Here is a 16,038-nt window from a genome sequence, read left to right on the forward strand (position 1 = left end):
TCTTTTCCCATTGAACCCATTTTCCTGCAACGGCTACCACAAGCAAAACATTCAAAAGTCCGGGAGGGAGGAGGTGGACAAGCAACACATTATCCATGTAATTGGTTGACTATATAATTGGATCAGGGTAGCCAGCATTGTAGTTGGTTGCCTCCGGACAGTCCCTCCTGGGCTTGGAGTGCCAGTAAGAAAGCCAGTTACTGTCAGATAGCCCCTAATGTGGTCTGGGTACCAGAATTGCAGCCAACTACTTTGTAGCCCCTTATTTTTGGTTCTCAACAGTGTTGTAACTGATGTACAATTGGCAAGGAAAGGATGAGTGCTCAGTGGACAAGCAGGAGACAACTCAGACTGTAAGGAGGCTGCATGGAATCGTAGAAAGATAGAGCTGGAAGGGACCTCGAGAAATCAGCTAATGCAGTTCCCTGCGCTGAGCTAGGACCAAGTAAATCTAGACCATCACTGATGGGTGTTTGTCTAACCTGTTCTTAAACCTCCAATGATGGGAATTCCACAATCTCCCTTGGAAACCTATTCCAGCACTTAACTACCCTAATATTTAACCTAAATCTCCCTTGCTGCAGATTAAGCCCATAATTTCTTGTCCTACCAGCAGTGGACATGGAGAACAATTGATCACCAACCCCTTTGGCCTTGGCTACACTTGTGAGTTACAGTGCAATAAAGCAGCCCCAGGTGCCCTAGCTCACTCCCCGTCCACACTGTCAAGGCACATAGAGTGCTCTGCCTCCGCAGCTACAGCACTGCTGGTACTCCACCTTGCTGAGTGGAATAATGTTTGCTGCGCCTCCGCTGGAGTGCAGCGGCGCCAGTGTGAATGAGGTGTTGCGTTACTGCGCTGTGATCAGCCTCCGGAAATGTCTCATAATGCCCTTAAGTCAAGCGGCCACTGTTGTCATTGTTGTGAAATCGGCTGCAGGAATGTGGAAATGCCCTTTCAAAGGTCCATTTCAGAGAAGCCGGCTGCTTATCAGCTCCAAGGAAAAAGCAAACATTTACTGTTTGCTTTGAGTGAGTGAGAGAGAGGCAGGGGGGGAAGGGGGTCTGAACTTACAAGTCTGCATGCTGACACACTCTCAGCACCTCAAAAACCCACCCTCTTTCCCCCCACATACACACAACTCACTCCCTGTCACACTCCATTCCCACCCCTCATTTGAAAAGCACGTTGCAGTCACTTTCATGCTGGGACAGCTGCCCATAATGCACCACTCCCAATGCCACTGCACGTGCCGCAAATGAGGCCATGCCAGTGCACAAGCAGCTGTTCATGTGGATAGACTTTCCCTACTGCACTCTACGAAGGCAGGTTTAACTCCCAGCGCTCTACATCTGCAAGTGTAGCCATGCCCTTTATAACAGCCCTTAACATATTTGAAGACTGTTATAAGGTCCCTCCTCAGTCTTTTTTTCTCAAGACTAAACATGACCAGATTTTGTTTTGTTTTGTTTTGTTTTTAACCTTTCCTTTAGGTCAGGTTTTCTAAACCTCTTAGAATTTTTTTGCTCTCTTCTGGGCCCTCTCTGATTTCTTTCTTATCAGATCTGGACACAGTACTGCAGCTGAGGCCTCACCAGTGCTGACTAAAGCATGACAATTACTTCCTCTGTCTTACATATGACACCTCAGAACAATATTAGCCTTGTTTTGCCACTGCATCACATTGTTGACTCCTGTTCAATTTGTGACCCACTATAACTCTGAGATCCTTTTCAACAGTACTACTGCCTAGTTAGATATTCTCCATTTTGTAGCTGTGCATTGACTTTTTTTTGTCTGTAGTGTAGTACTTTGCACATCTTTATTGAATTTCATCATGTTGATTTCAGACCATCTCCAATTAGTCAAGATTGTTTTGAATTCTAATCTTGTCTGCCAAAATGCTATCAACCCCTCCTAGGGTGACCCAGAAGTCACGATTTTATAGAGACAGTCCCAATTTTTGGAGCTTTTTCTTACATAGGCACGTATTACCTCCCATCCCCTGTCCTGATTTTTCACACTTGCTATCTGGTCACCCTAACCCCTCCCCACTTAGTGTCATCTGCAAATTTTATAAGCATACTCTCCGCTCCATTATCAAAGTCATTAATGAAAATATTGAATAGTACCAGACCCAGGAAAACCATTTGATATTCAGAACTTTGAGTAATTTTCATGATCACCTTTGACCCCCCAATGATTTCTCTGATATTCTCTCTTGTGCATTACTCAGCCTTCCATCCCCTGGGGATGGGTTTAATGGTGAGCAAATTTCTAGAGGCTATTTAGCATTGGTTTAAATAAGCATCAAAGCTTCAAACGCTTGGTGAATCCAATCCAAACCTCTGGGATCTGCAAAACTGGGCAGGAAATATTGCAAGAATATGGGTGAAATCCTGGCTCCATTACAAGTCAATGGGACTTCAGTGGCACCAACATTTCATTTTCATGCCAGGGTTTGTTTTTTTTTGCAAAATTTAAACTACTTCCTGTTGCTGATCCAGTTGGAAACACTGTCCAAGAAGTTGTTCTAATGGTGAGCTGGCTTTTCTTCTTTGGAGCCGGTCATATCTGGGATGTGAAAGGAAAGAAGAGGAGTAAAGTAAACTTTTCCAAAACATAAAAAATGAGGTTGGCTTGGATTCAGTATGAGATGGAGTAAGGTTCAGGTGATTTATTTTAGGTGATTAGTTCTGCTTCTCTGGATGTAGTGTATGGGGCTTTTCCCGAGAGAAATTGGACCTTCTGAAATATAGGCTTACAGAATTATCATCCATTTAGCTATTCTTCAGTATTTGCCTTCTCTGTACTCACAAATGTGGAACTAATTCCCTGTATGATAAGGTATTTAATGAGCTTGTCTCTTGGATCCTGCAAAGAACTTAAGATCCTTTTGATGGCATTTTTTTTTTAGCAATTAAATTCTTATCACTGAGATTTTCTGAGAACAATGGGCCTGCTTTTCCGCTTACACCATTTAACACCAGTAAACTATACTGATTCCAATAGAACTACTCCTAGTTTACACAGTGAGAGGAGAATTATGACTGTAACTTCTATCACTATTTAATTATATACCTTGAATTCATTTTCTTTGTCCTTTGCTTGGAGTATTTCACATAATTCACTGATGCCCATGTTACTGTCAGTAAAGAACTGGTCAGTATCTGGAATGTTTTCAGCATTCTTTCATTTCAAAAAACCTGTATAGAGTGGAAGTTGCTATCAGTCACTTTCTTCAACTTTGTGGTCTTGATTGCATCTTGTCATTAATGCTTTTCTACTGTTTATCTTCCTCTTCTGTCTTGTTGCTGATAGTGTTGATTAAAATCTTTCATTATCTCATGTTTAGGTCTACAATTCTGTTTCTCAGATTTAGATGTGTAACCTGTTTATTAGTAGTCCCATCAAAACTCTACAAGTATTAAGCTATTCTCTAACTTTAAACTCAGAATTAAGATATTAATTTGACTATTGTTAAAGGGTTCTCTCTCTTCCTTAGTATTAAAAAGAAGTTCTCAAACTATCAGGTTTGCCGGCAATTGATGCCCCCTTCCAGCAAACTCCAAGTAGTTCTACCATATCTCTAAGTAGATATCTTTTTTTTTCCCCTTCTCCCTATAGAACTCTGAGTTGATGAGTTAATTTTTCTAATATCAGAATTTTCCAAACTTTTTTATATCAGTCAACAGTTTTAGGAGTCTCTCCTCTCTTCTCTTTGTCTCTCTTCTCCTCTAACTTGCTGTGATAATTCTAGGAGCAACTAGGAGATTGATGATCATTTCTTTGTGGCTTTCCTACAACAAGAGTTTTCAGGCATCTTAATAAAAGTCCTAAGGGGTTATCTGACAGCTGACACCCAGTTATCTTCCTTATGGAGTCTCCACTGGCTTTCCAAAACGCCTTATTTGTGGGGCATGTCCACCATATATGAAGAAATCCTCCTATTTTATTACCTTCTCTCCAGCATTTGCCCATCCTTGTACCATACATTTGTTTAATTTTAACCGTTGTTAAAGAACCTTAATGTAATTTTATTAATGTTTTTATTGAGGTATTCATTTTGTGAGCACAATTGCTCCATATATTTTCCCATTCCTTAAGTCTATGCCTATGTCAACTTTCTGTTTATGAACATAATTATTTCTTCTAAGTAACAGTTAGAGATTACTTTGTATAGTGGCAGGTAAGCCTTTGGATATACTCAGTAGTTTCTCAAATTACATCAATATTCTGCTTAGGTTTGCCTTTTTGCGGGGGTGTCTTGAAAAATGCTTCAATTGTAGGCATTAGTACCCTGGAATTTTGTTGTCTTTTGCAAGTTAATGTCTTCCATGACATGATCTAAATGCATTGTCTCTAAACAGTTTGGCCAAATGTTGATAAACCTGTACGTTCCCAAATGTCTAAACCTCTCAGGTTTATTGTGGGGTTAAAAATTCTATATTCTTTACTGTAGACCTGAGAAGTGCTGGGTATGGGATTACTTTCTGAATAAATTATCCCAAATTTCTATTGTTGCTTTCATAAAAGGATGATTTATATTAATGCTGACCTCTAAGATTTCTTTATCCAGGGGATCATGTGGAATTTGATTACACAACAATAACTTTGTTCTATCTCTACCCAGTGCTTAAAAGGGTTTGGTTTTAATCAGTACATCAAATCTCTAATCTGACTAGTGCTAAATGATTGGTACAGCCAATCCTTGCACAAGAATGGCCATACTGGGTCAAAACAAAGGTCCATCTAGCCCACTATCCTGTCTTCCAACAGTGGCCAATGCCAGGTGCTCCAGAGGGAATGAACAGAACAGGTTATCATCAAGTGATCCATCACATGTCATCCGTTCCCAGCTTCTGGCAAACAGAGGCTAGGGACACCATTCCTGACCAAACTGGCTAATAGCCATTGATAGACCTATCCTCCATGAACTTATCTAGTTCTTTTTAAAACCCTGTTATAGTCTTGGCCTTCACAACATCCTCTGGCAAGGAGTTCCACAGGTTGATTGTGCTTTGTGTTAAAATCCTTCCTTTTGCTTGATACAGTCTTTAATTACATGAACATTCTATATTTTCCTCAGGATCCCCTGCTTCATTTAGTGAATGGGTAGTTATTCAATGTATGTTTTTATCCTCCTCATTCAATTGTGGACTTCAAGCCTCATTTACTTAATGCCAGCCAAACCCTGCATTGAATACAAATTAATAAATTTCCTTATGAGCAATTTTTAGGCTGTCATCAGTACAGTATCTGAGCGCTTCACAAATATGAATGTATTTATTTTCGTAGTCCCTCTCTGAGGTAAGGTCATAGGTGCTGGAAGTGCAGTAGCACCCCCTGGCTTGAAGTTGTTTACATCATGTACAGGGTTTACAATTTGGTTCAGTGCCTTTCAGCACCCCATTATGCAAATTGCTCCAGCACCCCTGGGTGACGTGATATTATTATTTATGTACTTATTATTAATAAAACTACCATCCTTCTTCTCCAATCCATGCCCCTCCACTGGATGCTGTCCACCTTCTGGCACCTGCAAGCCCCCTCTCCCTGCATTCTAACCAGACTACGTCTTCCTCCTCTCATTGCCTAGGCACCATCAGTAGGAGCAGGAAGATCAGAGGAGAGACAGTCTCCCTGCTCTCAGTTCCTGTGCCCAGCTCCACAGCAGCCCTTAGCTGCCAAGAGGAGCAAATGCAGGTTAAAGTACTGTTTCATCCCTGCAGCTCTTGACTGAAGCATGCTCAATGTAGTTAGAACCTTTGGAGAATTTAGCTGCCAAATTTTAACAAGTCTCTACTGAGGATTTGTGAGCAGTGACATTTTTTGTTTGAGAATTATAACTTAGCCAAATAAGGATGAAGTTTAACAGGAAGGGCAAAAGGCACATTCCCAATACCAGGGCCACCCTCCCTGCAGAATTTCAAATCCCTGCTCTGCTCCAAAGTCTGAAGGTGTAAAACTTCTGAAAGTCATTGGAAGACTATTTTTAATATGGGCAAAACAATGTATTTATCCCTAATCTGATTCTTGGTCACAGCGGATCCATTTTAGCTGAAACTTTAAAGAAAAAGAAATCAGCCTGATGAATTTTAGCCTGAATGGTTAAAGTTTGGCAAAGTTAAAAGCAACTGACAATAGGGTCTTTTAATGCGAACTATCTGGCAACTTTAAGTATAGGCAGCCTTATCAGTTCCACCTATAATTTGTGAATCCTACACTTCTAAGAGAGAATGGGAATTACTTGTGTTCATCAGGAATTGTGAATAGATAGCTCTGTTATTACTTCCATTATTGAATTAGCTACAGCAGTCAAATGTAGGTCTAATTGATTTTCATTAATTTCAGCAGTGCACCTGAAAGAAAAGGTCTTTCAGCCAAGCCCTTCTGTATTTTCTTTGATGTACTGCAGGCAAACAATATCCATGATACAATCTTTCATAATAATAAGCTGAACCAACAATGTTTCATTTGTAGGGATTGTCATGTATGAGGAGGTATGCTAATTTCTTTGCAAATATTGAGCAGTGGTTCTAAATTAAATGTTCAGACACAAAGAATTATCTTGTATTTTAAGGGTACATTTTTGTGCTTATAAAAACTAAAGCCTAATAGCATTGATTATACCCAGGCAGATAAAATTTACCCTGTTTAGAAGATAAACCAAACTGATGCATTTAAGTCCTGTGGTATTGACTATCCAGTTTCATAGTCTGGAAGATAAAGTTTACTTTCTACACCTCATGATTTTTGGTGACTATGGCCACTAGGATACTTCTTTCACCATTTCTGTTTTATTTTACTAGAGTCTCCTGTGGAACACTTAGGCCTTGATTCAGCAAAGCACTTATGTATGTGCTTAATTTAAATACATTTAAATGTTTTTCCTAATAATGGAATTAAGCATGGTGTACAAATAGGGGTTTTAGTGTAATCTTTGTATCTGGATTAGTGAATAGTTTTGATGTCACCCTCATCACAGGCCCAACAACTTTCTAATCTTCTTAATGCCCTGAGAATATGTATTCATGACCCTTCTGTTGTGTATAGGACAGTATTTCAAAATTTCAGTTATATCACCGGAAGCATTAGCTTCCCCAACTTTTGTCCCCAGTCTAACAAAGCACTTACATGTGTGGTTTCTTTAGCCCATAGGACTATTCACATACTTAAAAGTAAACACATGATGACAAACACTTAAGCAGGATCTTCGTTATTAAGTAGCCTGAATTTGCTGATCTTCAAGGCATGCTGCCAAAACCATCTGTCTGAGGAGGACTGAGGGTATGGGGCTTTGAGTTGTGGGGGTGGGATGGGATGAGTATATTCTTTTGTATTTACTGGCTGGTATGTTAATTCTCTTTGCATTATGCAACTGGATCACCCTTCTCTACCACATCAAACACAAACTATTCATCTTCATTTAAGGTTCTTCAAAGCTTAAACCTGCCTTACTTTTCTCTTGTATACTACTGAGATGCTCACTCTTACCTCTGCTCTGCCATTGATGCTGGCCTTCTTAGTTTATTTGTTAAATTTCAAAGGAGCACCTTTGAGTTTTCTCCCATGCTGCCCCTAAGCATGAGAGGAACTCCCTGTAAAAACAAGACCACCTCATAGTCTTCCTTGAAACTAGTCCTTTGCCATTACACCTTCTAAAAAATGGACAGTCGTTAGGCAGTTGGTATGAAGTCACCACTGCTTTCCATGCTGGCAGGTTTTGTCTGATTGTTTCCTTGTGTCCCCCACCCCATCCCCCTCAATCTGTTTGTTATATCCATCTGTTGTCTTTCCCCCCCTGATACTTAGGTTTCATGCTTATAAGGAAACCAAAAGAACATTATGGTCCTTGAACACCTTTAGTGTTATTGGTATGTTCATAAAGAAGGACTGTTTTTGTGGTCTTATAATAAAAGCATGGGACTGGGTAAATTTCATGATGTTAACTAATTCCTGGGTTGTACTGAATTCTGTTATAATAATTCTTGGATTGTATTGAGCAGTTCCACTTACTGAGGGTCACATAATAGTAGGGGTATTTTTAATCAGTTTACTTAAGATAATTAATTACCCGTATTGGCTCAAAAAAAATCATCTACTTTGTTTCTTGTCTCATACTTTGTTCCTCTTTGTATAAGTTATCCACGAGAACTTATGACCTCTTACTACTTTTAATGTGATGCCAACTTTTTTCCATTCCCAGCGGAAGTAAAGCCACCGATCATTTATACAACAAATTTTGGCTACAACCAGCTAATCTGCACCATGTATTTTATTGCTGCTGTGAGGCTTTCAGATCAGCTCTCTATACTTCTCCAGATGTTTTCAACCTGGCATTCTCTAGCTTTTTTATAGTTTTGGCTACATCTTAATAGACAGATTGTACTGTTGGCAGTTCCTTTCCCATTCAGACTTGTATGGATCACCTCCCCTCCCATTTGTAATTGTATAACATACCTGTGGCAACTGCAGCAGTTGACCACATGAAAAATTTATATTAGGAAAGTACTTAGTGACTTTTTAAAGCTATATTTAAATATGATTTAGCAGCTGAAGCTATGCCAGAATCAGGTAACCAGATAGCTCTCTACAGAGTCTTAGCAAGTGTTATAATTTGGGAACCATTGATCTAAGACTTTTACCAATTTCCTCCAAAGCCTTGTGTGTCTTTTCACAATTCCACTCTTTATACCATCTGTCTCTAACCATGACCATTCACTGAAATACAAGAGAAACCACTTTACATCCTAAAGAAAAAGTCCTTCAAGCCCATGTCTACACTATCAAACAACTGCACTTTAGCCTGGTTTAGACAGATTAGCAGTTGCTTTGGTTGTATCATATTTTGACTGGCCAATGTGAATGATTCCAAGTCACAAATCCAGGGTTCATGGCCAAACTTTCCCCAAATTCAGGGGTCTGTTCGCCCTATGAGAGAGAGAGAGAGAGAGAGAGAGAGACACCTCCCCCTCCACCCAAATAATGAAATTCCGATTTTGATCTTCCTGAGGGTTGATGTATGCTTGGGTTCCAGTTTGGCCTTATCTCTAGTCTACAGTCAGATTTGAAAATACCTTGCTCTAGTCTACCTGGGCTAAAGCACATTTAAAAAATGTCTTTAACATATTTTTCCTTTGACCCTATTAGCCATCCAAACCATGTTATAATAACCTGGTAGTGGTCAAACCCAACTCTCTTGCTGTGATAATGCAGATGCTAAGGGGTCTAAAAGAGGAGTGGGTGAACTGTTTTTAACACAAAGGCAACACAGTGATTAATGACTGAAGGTTTGGATCACAAGTGTCCCAGACCTGCAGCTTTTTCTTGGCAGCCCTGTTATGTTGCCTATCTCTGGTTACTCTCCCATTGTAGTTCTTATTACACACTTCCTTTGGGTGAAAAACACTTTGTTTCTTCTTCGTGCTGGGCCTCCCTCTTGCCTCTGTCCCTATAAAATCAGGGCGACAACAGGAGCAGGTGCAGGCACAATTGGCTATGATTATGTAGCACAGCTGTTGTGGAATAGGGCCACACGTAAATGTTTCTGTTGCACTACGGATAGAGCTGTGGGCAGGATAGTGTTAGGAATGCTAGAAGGCAGCAAGTGGCTCTCAGAACATACTTTTGCTACATCTGTGAAGCAAAAGAACTATTTCTTTTCTTGTTCTGTACTGTCACTTTTACCCCCCCTTTAATTTTTTTTACAAAATTATTTTATATCTGCAACCTTGAGCCCCAATCCTGCAAACGCTTATGCACATGTTTAACTTTATGCTTGACTTCAATGGGATTATGTGTGTGTAAATTTAAGCATGTGCATAAATGTTTGCAGATTTGGGGCCACAGATGCTAAGTTTTAGGCCCCAAATCTGTACTAAACTCTATCAACAAATACTCGGGCCAAGGAGGAGCCCCACTGACTGCAGGGATATGCCATGAGGAGCTCCTTTCGAGATAAAGGCCTTAGTCGACAGTAACCTTTGTTTTGGTCTGGAGTGGATTTTAGAACAGAGTAGGTAAATCCCTGAGCAAGAAGATTGGAACAAAAATGCAAACGACATTTTTTAATGTTTTAAACCTATGCACATGAAGGCTAAAATAACCCACCATAGTAATTATTTTTTAAAACAATACTCAGGTTCCTTATGGCACTTCCTGCACATGGGTTTTCTTTCTTGCTCTTCCCTCTTCTATGTTGTTTTTGTTTTTACCATTTAAACATAATGTACATCAATTGCTAAGGAACCAGAGAAAATACCTAACATTGCTCTGTTTTAATTGTAGCTCTTCTTTCACCTTCTGCGAGTCATTCAGGCCTCAATCCTGGAAGCTAATCTGTGCAGATGGACATTTGCTGTACATACAGTCAATGGAATTCTGCCTAGGTGCATGGGTCTGGCTATGTGGATCAGCTTGCAGGATGGGAGCCTTAAATCCTCTGCCCCACTTTCCTCAGTTGTAAAGGAAGGATAATACTGACCTACCTCATAGACTTGTTGAAATTATTAATAGTTATACCACAGTCCAGCCAAGAACTCTGAGTGGACCCCTCCATCTGTACAGAACCCACTGGCATCATGCAGTTGCAGGGGACTGCCTACCCACATCACATCACAAGATCAGGGCCTTAATGTTAACTGTGTGCTTTGAAGATGATGTGATATATTTTTGCAATCAGTTTTTATTCAAAACTCTCCATTGATTGGTTAATGATTGTACAGTGCAAAGCTTTGAAGATGTAAAAAAAAAAAAAAAAGAGGCCAAAGTGAATTTCAGAAGGGAGTGCTATGTAAAAACTGATGACAAGATATGTTCTGAAAATCAGTATTTAAACAAGTATTATTACTATTATGTTCTCTCAGGATCCTATCCACACATGGAGGGAGGAGACTCAAAATAGTTCCTCTGCTCTGATATGGAAGAGAGTTGCTCCACAACCCAGTTGCCTCAGTTCCTGCCACAGGGCCCCTCTGTGGATCTATGTGTGAGGAAGAGTTGATTGGGATTTGGTGGGGGAAGGGGCAGTGGTTACATTTGTACTGCATGAACTTTTGTGCTGGTAGGGTTATGCTCGAGGAAAGCCATGAGACCAGGGTGTAGTGACCCAGTTGAACCAGGCTCCAAGACTCAATTCTTCAGGGTTTTTGTTGCAGTGTAGATATACCCTCAGTGTCCAAGCCATGGAGTGTGGGGAAGAGACATAGGATTTGTGGAAAACTCTGCAAGGAGAACCTTACCGAGCTTTCTTCTCCACCATCCTGAGTCTTCAGAGATTTTTAAGACAGAAGGGACCATTATGATCATCTAATCTGATCTCCTGCATAATATAGGCCACAGAATTTCAACCATTAGTTCCTGAATTAAGAACAGGAGTACTTGTGGCACCAGAGATGAACAAATTTATTTATGCATAAGCTTTCCTGAATTAAGTCACATGGGGCAATTTGTAGAAGGGGGTGAAACTGTGTGCTTTCCCAGTTAGTATCCAAACACCCCATGTCCATTACAGATCATGGATACTGTATATTCAAAGTATGTGTTCATAGGGTTGCCAGGTGTTGCAATATTTATCACAGGGCTTACTGTACTATTTGTCCTTTTAAAAGCCCCAGTTCCTGGATTTTGTAGGATTACAACTGAAGCTCAGATTTCATTTTTGTTAAAGTAAATGTCGAGCCCTCAGTCATATAGAAAAGCTTCAGAGGGGTAGCCGTGTTAGTCTGGATCTGTAAAAGCGGCAAAGAGTTCTGTGGCACCTTATAGACTAACAAACATATTGGATGCATTGACGAAGTGGATATTCACCCACGAAAGCTCATGCTCCAATACATTTGTTAGTCTATAAGGTGCCACAGAACTCTTTGCTGCTTTTATAGAAAAGCTTGACAACCTGAACTCCAAAGAGCAAATAAAAAGACCTCAAAATGCTAGCCTTCAACAATCTTGTGTTTTGTTTTGTTTTTGAGCCAGTGTCATGATGTTGGAATGCTTGGGGTTGGCAATGCTGCACGCTTTGATGTTAACATATTGTAACATGTAAGGAGGGATGGGGTCAGGGAGATCACCACTCCAAACAAGGATCTGAAAGCATGAAAAAAAAGTCAGATTGCAGAGTCATAAAAAAGAATCTTTCCATGGGTATGTCTACACTACAGGATTATTCCGATTTTACATAAACCGGTTTTGTAAAACAGATTGTATAAAGTAGAGTGCACACGGCCACACTAAGCACATTAATTTGGCAGTGTGTGTCCATGTACCGAGGCTAGCATCGATTTCTGGAGCGTTGCACTGTGGGTAGCTATCCCATAGTACCCGCAGTCTCTCCCGCTCATTGGAATTCTGGGTTGAGATCCCAATGCAAAAACAGTGTCGCGGGTAATTCTGGGTAAATGTCGTCTCTCAATCCTCCGTCCGTGAAAGCAACAGCAGGCAATCATTTTGCGCCCTTTTTCCCTGGATTGCCCTGACAGACGCCATAGCATGGCAACCATGGAGCCCGTTTTGCCTTTTGTCACTGTCACCATATGTGTACTGGATGCTGCTGACAGACGCGGTACTGCAGTGCTACACAGCAGCATTCATTTGCCTTTGCAAGGTAGCAGAGATGGTTACCATCCCTATTGCACCGTCTGCCATGCCATTGTAAATTGGCGATGAGATGACGGTTATCAGTCGTTCTGTACCGTCTGCTGCTGTCATGGGCACTCCTGGCTGGCCTCGCTGAGGTCGGCCGGGGGCGCACGGATAAAAATGGGAATGACTCCCCGAGTCATTCCCTTCTTTATGTTTTTGTCTAAAAGTAGAGTCAGTCCTGCCTAGAATATGGGGCAAGTGTACTAGAGAACCAGAGAGCACAGCCGCTCCATGTCAGAGCCTCAGAGATCCTGCAGAAATGATGAGCTGCATGCCATTCTAGGGGGTGCCCCTGCAACAACCCCACCCGTTGCTTCCCTCCTCTCCCAACCCTCCTTGGCTACCGTGGCTGTGTTCCCCCATTTGTGTGATGAAGTAATAAAGAATGCAGGAATAATAAACACTGACTTTTTAGTGAGATAAAATGAGGAGGAGGAAGCCTCCAGCTGCTATGATAGTACAGGCTGGACATTAAAGGGTGGGTGGGGGAGGAGAGGAGCCCAGCCTCCCTCTGCTGTGATAGTCCAGGCAGTAGAGATTCTTTTCTTTAGACATGAAAGGGGTGAGGGGAGGGCTGATGGAGCTCAGCCTCCAGTTGCTATGATGAAGACGGTTACCAACTGTTCTGTACCATCTGCTGGGAATGACCAGGAGTCATTCTCATTTTTACCCAGGTGCCCCCAGCCGACCACACCAAGGCCAGCCAGGAGCACTCACGGGCTGATGATGATGATGAATATCAGTCATATTGTACCATCTGCTACCGGGAAGGAGATGCTGGTGTTCAGCGCTGCAGCACCCCGTCTACCAGCAGCATGCAGTAGACATAGGGTGACACTGAAAAAAGGCAAGGAACATTTTTTTCCCTTTTCTTTCGGGGGGGGGGTAGGGTGTAAATTGACGACATATACCCTGAAACACCCGGGAAAATGTTTTTGACCCTTCAGCCATTGGGAGCTCAGCCAAGAATGCAGTACCCCCTCCCTCCCTCCGTCCATGAGCGTCCATTTGATTCTTTGGCTTTCAGTTACGCTTGTCACACAGCACTGTGCTGTGGACTCTGTATCATAGCCTGGAGATTTTTTCAAATGCTTTGGCATTTCGTCTTCTGTAATGGAGCTCTGATAGAACAGATTTGTCTCCTCATACAGCGATCAGATCCAATATCTCCCGTACGGTCCATGCTGGAGCTCTTTTTGGATTTGGGACTGCCTCGTCACCCGTGCTGATCAGAGCTCCACGCTAGGCAAACAGGAAATGAAATTCAAAAGTTCGCGGGGCTTTTCCTGTCAACCTGGCCACTGCATCTGAGTTCAGATTGCTTTCCAGAGCAGGCACAATGGTGCACTGTGGGATACCACCCGGAGGCCAATACTGTCGATTTGCGGCCACACTAACCCTAATCCAACATGGCAATACCAATTTCAGCACTACTCCTCTTGTCAGGGAGGAGTACAGAAATCGGTTTAAAGAGTCTTTTATATTGATATAAAGGGCCTCATTGTGTGGACGGGTGCAGGGTTAAATTGGTTTAACGCTGCTAAATTTGGTTTAAACGCGTAGTGTAGACCATATTATTTTATAGTGGCCCAATCCCATTTGTATTAAAGAGGGCCAAAAAAAAATGGTGGGGGGACACCAAAACCAAAAGTTGCTTGGATGTGTGGCAGGAGAAATGAGAGCTGCTGCTGCAAAGCCTCCCTCCTCCCACTGGCTGCCTGAGCTGCCAATCGGTGCTGTAATCCTGCAGGAATTTCTCCTGGGTTTAACTAGGAGTCGCACTGCTGCCTCGTCTCACACGCAGAGGAGGAGGCAGACTCTGGCCTGAGGGAGAAGGGAGCAGATAGCGACCTGCAAAGCTCTGCTCTCCCAGCCGCTGCCTCTGCGCTCCCAAACTTTTGTTCCCTCATTTATTGATGCAGCTGAGACTGTGTCAGGAAAAATAAAATCCTCCCGGGCAGGAGAGAGACATCCCCCCGACCAACCAACTCCGCCCTGTGTCTAGTGGGATTCCTGTCTGCAGGCAGCCAACAAGTGAGAAGCGGCGGCGCCAGAGGCGGCTGCGGGAGGGAGGGAGCGGAGCGCCCGGGTCTCTGCTGCTGGTGCTGCGGGCTCTGGTGGTGGCAAAGCAGCCGGGGATCGCTCGGCGCCTGGGTTTTGCCTGAAGCGGCAGCTGCCTCGCCTGCACCCCGGGAATAATGCGGAGCGCGTGGATACTGCTCACTTGTGGCTTGGTGGCCTACGTGTCCGGGGAGTCGGTAAGTTGGGTGGGAGTGAGGGACGGGGTTTCCCTGGGGGTGGCAGCGCCAACCCTGCGTGGCTTCAAGCCTGTATCCCAGCCGGGCACCATGTAGTTCCGAGAGGGGCAGGAGTTACTCTGCAGCTGTACAGAGATTCGTCCCTCCTGTTGAGTCTTTGCAGTGACTAGGCAAAGTCCTGGGGAGAAAGATTGTGCAGTAATCCCCCCCCCCATTCTGGTGGGAGACTTTGGGGGGGGGGTGTGTAAAGAGACAGACGAGCCTCAAAGCTGCCTTGGGGAGAAACGCGCTTCTTCCATACTGGCTCAGGAAAGGGGCATTAGCCCTGCTGGAGGGGAAGGACGAGCTGCTGCTACATCTGCTGAGCAGCAGTCTGCTGAAGTCACTTTGATGATCCATCCAAGAGTGTGTTTTTCCCCCTTTGCGGGGGCTATATGATTCGCACAGACATCTGTTGGTAGTTGAAGACTTCTTTTCTTAACAACAAAAACAAACCCTAGGCCAGCCCGTGGTTGGGTCGGGGTGGGGGGAGCAGGGGGGGAGAGTGTGTGAGAGAGACTTGACTCTCCTTGGTGTGACCCTCGCACCCTAGAAGATAAAGTTTAGTGTTTTTCCGGGCTCTGCTGCTGCAGAGTTGGTGGTGGACTGGAGGCGAACGTGATAGGATGGGGCTCAGAATTCACACAGCCTTGCACTAAAAAGAAATTTGAAAATCGTATTGCATTTAGATTAAGCTCGCGGTGTATAAGGTTCTGACAGAAATTACTGTCCTATCATATCTTTTCGGAGGTTTGTGACTTGCAAAAATTATTTCCTTCTCCTGGTTAATACATTTTGGTGGTGCGGAGAGGGGCATTTGGTGGCACAGTTAGAATGTGGAAAATGTCTATCTTGTGCTCTTTCTTGCTTGTTTTCCAGTTAGTAATAGGCTTTTCAGCTGTAGAAACCTCCAGGGATTCCTCTGGGCTGTAACAGTGGTGCTCAGGGCAGTGGAAGACTTTTGGTCTTTAAGTGGTTGCACTGCTGTCTCCTGCTTTTCCTCCCCCCTTCTCCCACCCAAGTAGTGGAAATTTGGTATTCAGTTGACTCCTATGCTCTGGTTTAGGAACTATATGTGTTTTCTTATTTGCTCTCCAA

The 16,038-nt window shown here is 42.8% G+C and overlaps 1 protein-coding gene across 1 annotated transcript in view; it reads left to right on the top strand.

The window, feature by feature from the left end:
• The first annotated feature begins 14,426 nt into the window (after positions 1-14,426).
• Positions 14,427-16,038, top strand: part of SDC2 (syndecan 2) — a 97,180-nt gene continuing 95,568 nt past the window's right edge. The window contains exon 1 of the mRNA XM_030553528.1: positions 14,427-14,901. Coding sequence (XP_030409388.1) covers positions 14,842-14,901 — 60 coding nt within the window. The 5' untranslated portion in view covers positions 14,427-14,841. The remainder of the gene's footprint in view (positions 14,902-16,038) is intronic.

This window comes from Gopherus evgoodei, chromosome 2, assembly GCF_007399415.2.
Source record: "Gopherus evgoodei ecotype Sinaloan lineage chromosome 2, rGopEvg1_v1.p, whole genome shotgun sequence".
NCBI lineage: Eukaryota > Metazoa > Chordata > Testudines > Testudinidae > Gopherus > Gopherus evgoodei.